Genomic DNA, 6,612 nt, shown 5'->3' on the forward strand with positions numbered 1-6,612 from the left:
ATGGAGCTGATAGGAGGTCAACAGGGAAAGTCTACACCTGCCCAAACAGTACCATCGCAAGTTTCATCTCTTCCAGCCAGGTCTCCTCCTCCAGTCCCCCGCCACCCTCCTCCATCATCTCCGCAAACAGCACCGCCAAGCACTGCCGAGCCAGAGAAGCGCAGAGAGCAGAAAGGTAAGGGGGTGGCAGATGCGAGCAAATCCCGTCCCACTCGAGAGGAGGATGTCCAACGAGCGGCAAAGCAGCAGAAAACCGGACAGCCCTCTACGCGGGGCCAAGAGGAATTCGATTCCCCACATCCCGATTCACAAGCATGGCTGCCAGTTCCTATGCTCGGTGGGGAACCCCTGCGAAACGATGCCTCTGTAAGGGATTATAACGGCGGCATAGGGTGTCATGTGGCCTCGGCCATAGAGGAGGCCTTATTGCTCCCAAAGGATATGGCCGAGCTAAAGAATGTGAGGAAGAATCAACTCATCCTTGACAATAAACGATATTTGGGCATGGTGGGAAGCTATCTTTTATACTGCCTCATTCTGTGACTGTTACTTACTAATGCGTACTTTTCATTAACTATAACACTAACTCACCCCCCTTTTTATTTTTTACAGATCATCCAAAATACCTTCAAGCTAGATGAGATGCTCAATGCTTGTTCCAATCAGCTAGATGGTGAAAGGAAAAGAAGGGTAATGGCTGTTCAAACCTTGTCCAAATCTGAACAGGATCTAACCGTCGCAAGGAAAAAGCTGCTGGTTGAGGAAGAAGCTCGCAAGAGTGCTGAATCGTCATCAGAGGGCTACCAGAAGCAGGCCGAGGAACAAGCCAAGCTTCTGCGCGAGGCGAATGCTGAGCTGAAGAAAACTCAGGAGCAAGTTCTTGTTCTTAAGAAGCATCTGGAAGAAACTCAGGGGTTAAGGGAGAGAGCCGAAAAGCTTAAAGAACAAGCCGAGAAAGCAAAAATCGAGTCTGAGAAGGCAATGGGTGAAGCCGAGCAGAGGGGCTACGAAATCGGGATAGCTGAAACTGAGAAAGCGTTAAGAGCCGAGGTTCCGGAGGTTTGCCGTATCTTCTGTGCGAGAACCTGGAGCGAGGCTCTTAACCGTGCTGGGGTTGAAGCCTCATCTGAACTACGTAAGCCAGAGAGCGTATATTACCCCGAAGCGATACGCACCTCAGCTCCTCAACCACACCAAGCTGATACTCCAGCCCCAGCTATTACCCCCAGCGAGGAGATTTTACCTCGCAATTCCCCTCCAAGAGCTTCTCCAAACAAATCTACCACTGCTTCGAAGACATATACGGTCTCACAGGGTTTTCAACAAGAATTGGACTCCACAGTTCAATCGGCTGGGGGCATCATCGAAAAGTAAAAAGATAGAAACTCCTTTGTAATTTTAATTTAGACACTTAGTAGAGGACTTTCTCGCTTACTTTCTTATCATTCTGATGGTTCTAAGTTATCTTTACACTTACTTACTTTGTCGTTGTAATTTTGGATGGATTCATTTCAGACGCCTCTTTTATTGTACGTCAATCTTGCATTCGAAGCTCTCTCTTTCTGACTCCTTAACGAATGTTCATAGGGCATTACTTTTACTGAGATTACGATTTAGAAAACTCATTACCACTCTTTCTGCCATTTAATAATTCAATGCACAACTTAGCAGGTAAGTTTCTACCGAATTAGTGGTCTAAGGATTTGACATAACATAGTTTCCGTTTAGCAATTCATTATGAATGACAGGATGTTAATTTCCACTAAGTTTGCGATCCGGGGACCTGGCATAACTCAGTTTCTGTTTAACAATTAAGTATGAATGATAGGATGTTAATTTCCACTAAGTTTGCGATCCAAGGACCTGGCATAACTCAGTTTCTGTTTAACAATTAAGTATGAATGATAGGATGTTAATTTCCACTAAGTTTGCGATCCAAGGACCTGGCATAACTCAGTTTCTGTTTAACAATTCAGTATGAATGATAGGATGTTAATTTCCACTAAGTTTGCGATCCAAGGACCTGGCATAACTCAGTTTCTGTTTAACAATTCAGTATGATAGGATGTTAATTTCCACTAAGTTTGCGATCCGAGGACCCGGCATAACTCAGTTTCTGTTTAACAATTCAGTATGATAGGATGTTAATTTCCACTAAGTTTGCGATCCGAGGACCCGGCATAACTCAGTTTCTGTTTAACAATTCAGTATGAATGATAGGATGTTAATTTCCACTAAGTTTGCGATCCGAGGACCTGGCATAACTCAGTTTCTGTTTAACAATTCAGTATGATATGATAGGATGCGGGACTCATAGAATGCATATCTGACGTAAGTTAAAAGAGAATATTTGAATTAAAACTTCTTTACTAATAATAATACCTTCTGAGATTATTTACATTCCAAGGATGGAGTACAGGTTTTTCGTCTAGATCCTCTAGATAATAAGCCCCTACTCCAGCTACAGAGGTAATTCGATACGGTCCCTCCCAATTGGGTCCCAGTTTTCCCCAGCTTGGATTCTTAGTGGCCCCCAGGACCTTTCTCAGCACCAGGTCGCCTATGGTTAACGGCCTCATCCTCACATTGCTATCGTAGCACTGCTTGAGTTTGTGCTGGTAGTAAGCTAGCCGTACCATCGCGCTTTCCCTTCGTTCTTCAATCAGGTCTAAACTTTTTTCCAACATCGCATCATTATTACTCGAAGAGAATGCACTGGTCTTTAATGTCGGGAATCCAGTTTCCAGCGGAATAACGGCCTCGGTTCCGTAGGTCATGGAGAAAGGAGTCTCTCCCGTCGAACGCCGGGGCGTTGTCCGATATGTCCAAAGCACATGTGGGAGTTCCTCCACCCATCTTCCTTTCGCGTCGTCTAGTCTCTTCTTAAGCCCATGGACAATGACTTTGTTAACAGCTTCAGCCTGCCCATTGCCTTGCGGATAAGCTGGAGTGGAATATCTGTTTCTTATTCCCAGTTCTGAACAGTAATTCCTAAAGGCATTGCTATCGAACTGGAGCCCGTTGTCCGAAACAAGAGCTCGTGGGATTCCAAATCGCGTAACAATGTTCTTCCAGACAAACTTCTTCACATCTATGTCCCGGATGTTCGCCAAGGGTTCAGCCTCAACCCATTTGGTGAAGTAGTCTGTGCCGACCAGCAGGTACTTCTTGTTTCCTATAGCTTTAGGAAAAGGGCCGACAATGTCTAGCCCCCATTGTGCAAAGGGCCAAGGACTTGAGAGAGGGTTAAGAACTCCTCCAGGTTGGTGGATATTCGGAGCATATCTTTGACACTGATCGCACTTCTTAACGTACTCCTACGCTTCTTTCTGCATATTCGGCCACCAATAACCTTGCGTTAGGGCTCGGCATGACAGGGATCTTCCTCCTGTGTGGCTTCCATAAATACCCTCATGCAACTCTTCCAGGATTAACTCTGCTGCCTCGGGAGACACGCAGAGCAAGTATGGCCCAGAGAAGGACCGTCTATATAGCTTTTTATCTTCGGATAACCAATACCGAGGTGCTCTCCTTCGTATTTTCTCAGCTTCTACCTTATCTTCGGGCAGCACATCACTGTCGAGGAATTTTAATATAGGGTCAATCCAGCACGGCGTCAAACTAGCTTGACGAACTTGGCAAATCTCCTTTTCTGGTGAAGTGGGGGTATGCAAGTCTTCCACAATAATTACCCGTGGGAAATTTCGTGCTGAGGAGGTAGCAAGGGTCGCTAAGGAGTCTGCGTGGGTATTCTCGCCTCGTGGAATATGTATTACGTCGAACGACTCGAACTCTGTTCGCATATGCCTAACCCGGTTCAGATACCCTTGCATTCTCGGGTCTCTGGCCTCCAACTCTCCAGTCACCTGGCCAACGACCAGCCTCGAGTCCGAGAACAGTTTCACTACCTTTCCACCCATTTTATGGACCATGCTCATTCCCATTATCAGAGCTTTGTACTCTGACTCATTGTTAGTAGCTGAGAACCCCAGCCTTAGCGACTTCTCAATGATGACCTCTTCGGGAGATATCAGGACCAATCCCAGTCCAGCTCCCCGTTGGTTTGCAGCCCCATCCACATATACCTTCCATACCGGCCCTCCTGGCGCGGATATTACGCCAACCGATTTTTCGTCCATGTAATCTCGATTCCTACTAACTTCCTCAGGGCACTCAGCGAATTCAGCTACCAAATCGGCGAGTACTTGACCCTTCACAAAAGTGCGGGGCATGTATTTGATGTCAAAAGCACCCAGAATCGTTCCCCACTTGGCAATTCTGCCGGTGTAGTCAGCACTTCTAAGTATGGATTTGAGAGGCAATTAGGTCAAAACAACTACAGTGTGAGCTTGAAAATAGTGTGGAAGTTTACGTGTCGCATGGACGACTGCCAGTATGGCCTTCTCTAACGGCAGATATCTCACCTCCGCTTCATGGAGGGACTTACTTACATAATATACCGGCCTCTGGACGCCATTGTCTTCTCGCATCAAGACGAAACTGACTGCGTGTGGGGCTACCGCCAGATAGGCATACAACATCTCATCCACTTCAGGGCTAGACATGATCGGTGGTTTGGATAAATAATTTTTTAACTGCTGGAACGCCTCAACACACTCCTTGGTCCATTCGAATCCCTGCCACTTATGTAACAGACGGAAAAAAGGACGACACCTTTCGGCTGACCTGGAGATGAATCGGTTTAACGCAGCAGTCATCCCTGTCAACCTCTGCACTTCCTTTGGATTCCGGGGCGCTTGCAAACTGTTAATAGCCCTAATCTGATCGGGATTAACCTCAATTCCCCTATGGGTCACCATGTACCCCAAGAATTTTCCTGAACCTACACCAAAGGAGCACTTCGAAGCATTCAGGCGCAACCTGTGTTCTCTCAGTATCCCGAAGATGCTAGTGAGGTCCTTCACATGTTCAGTCACTACCTTGCTTTTCACCACCATGTCATCAATAAAAACTTCAATACTTCTGCCCAGCTGTGGCTCGAACATTTTTGTCATCATGCGTTGGTAGGTAGATCCAGCATTTTTCAGACCGAAAGGCATCACCTTGTAATGGTAGTTCCCAACCGGGGTCACGAAAGCGGTCTTTTCTTAATCATCGGTGGCTAACGGTATTTGGTGATACCCTTGAAAGGCATCCAAGAAGCTCATCCTAGGGTGGCCCACGGTCGCATCCACCAGCTGGTCAATCTTTGGCATAGGAAATGGGTCTTTGGGGCATGCCTTATTAAGATCCGTGAAATCCACGCACACTCGCCACTTCCCCGTCTTCTTCTTCACTACCACCGTATTGGCCAGCCATTGGGGGTAAAAGACTTCTTTGATAGCCCCAGCCTGTTTGAGCTTGGCAACTTCACTTCGGACTGCCTCGGCATGCTCTTTCGATGGTCGCCGAGGAATTTGCCTTCTAGGGGGAACGGCAGGGTTTACATTGAGTCGATGACAAATAAAATTCGGGTCTACTCCTGGAGCCTCATACGGGTCCCATGCAAAGACGTCCACATTAGTTCGAAGAAACTCCAGCAAACTCGCTTTCTCTTCCAGAGGCAACTTGGCCCCAACCCGAAAGAATTTCTCTGGATCATCAGCAACGGTCACCGTCTCCAGATCTTCACACTCTACCCCATTGGTTGGTACGTCTAAACCTGATGCTAGGATCTTTAATTGCTATGACTCATTATCGGCTGTAGCCGAGGTTTCTGCCTCAGGCCGATGTAGTATAGCCGCTACCTGGCATTGCCGAGCAGCTGCTTGGTTCCCTACTATCTCCATCACTCGGTCTCCGGACGGGTACTTCACCTTCTGATGCAGGGTAGATGAAACCGCTTTAAGTGTGTGAAGCCAGGGTCTGCCCAGGATAGCCGTATACGGAGAAAAAACATCTACGACAATAAAATCCACCTCCACCACCTCCGTGCCTGATTGCACGGGCAACCTGATTAGCCCCATGGGAATGACTAACTTTCCCTCAAAACTGACAAGAGGGGAATTATAGGTTGTCAAGTCCTGCTGCTTCAAACCAAGCCCCTTGTACAAATCCGGATACATCACATCCGCTGCACTTCCCTGATCAACCATCACCCTTCGGACATCGTACCCACTGATCCTCAGCGTTACCACCAAGGCATCCTCATGGGGTTGTATGGTTCCCTCCAAATCTTCGTCTGAAAAACCCAAAACCAAGGAGACACGCTTCTTAGCTCTCTTCCATGCTTGAGAACGATCCTCAGCCGGGGATCGGGACACCGACAACACTCTGGTGGGGCAAGATCCAGTCCTCCCTGGGGCCGCAAAGATGACGTTGATTGTTCCCCGAGGGAGCCTTGATGAAGCATCCCCACGCACCTCGGAACCTGCTTGGCTCGCCCTTCCACTAGAGTGATGCAAGAGCTGCCTTAATTTTCCTTCCTGGACCAACTGCTCCAAATGGTCCCATAAATTTCTGCAGTTGTCTGTCGTGTGTCCATGGTCCTGATGGTAATGGCAATACAAACTCGGGTTGCGTTTTGTAGGCTCTCCTGCCATCCTGTTAGGCCATTTGAAAAATGGCTCGTCCTTTATCTTCTCCAAAACCTGTTGAACAGGCTTCCGAAAT

General features: G+C 47.4%; 1 protein-coding gene across 1 annotated transcript; it reads left to right on the forward strand.

Annotated features, from left to right (window-relative positions):
• Positions 1-1,766, forward strand: LOC115963554 (proline-, glutamic acid- and leucine-rich protein 1-like). Its single transcript, XM_031082594.1, has 3 exons — positions 1-225; positions 727-978; positions 1,749-1,766. Exons 1-3 carry the CDS (start codon positions 1-3, stop codon positions 1,764-1,766), a joined length of 495 nt encoding a protein of 164 aa, XP_030938454.1.
• Positions 1,767-6,612: the final 4,846 nt, after the last annotated feature.

The sequence above is a fragment of the Quercus lobata genome, chromosome 10 (genome assembly GCF_001633185.2).
Source record: "Quercus lobata isolate SW786 chromosome 10, ValleyOak3.0 Primary Assembly, whole genome shotgun sequence".
Classification (NCBI taxonomy): domain Eukaryota; kingdom Viridiplantae; phylum Streptophyta; class Magnoliopsida; order Fagales; family Fagaceae; genus Quercus; species Quercus lobata.

Bases quoted from the DNA above. Each gene is read 5' to 3' on its own strand.
- LOC115963554 (XM_031082594.1), top strand. From the start codon at position 1: ATGGAGCTGATAGGAGGTCAACAGGGAAAGTCTACACCTGCCCAAACA. The intron at 226-726 runs GTCCAACGAGCG...AAATCTGAACAG, and splicing joins GTCCCACTCGAGAGGAGGAT to GATCTAACCGTCGCAAGGAA.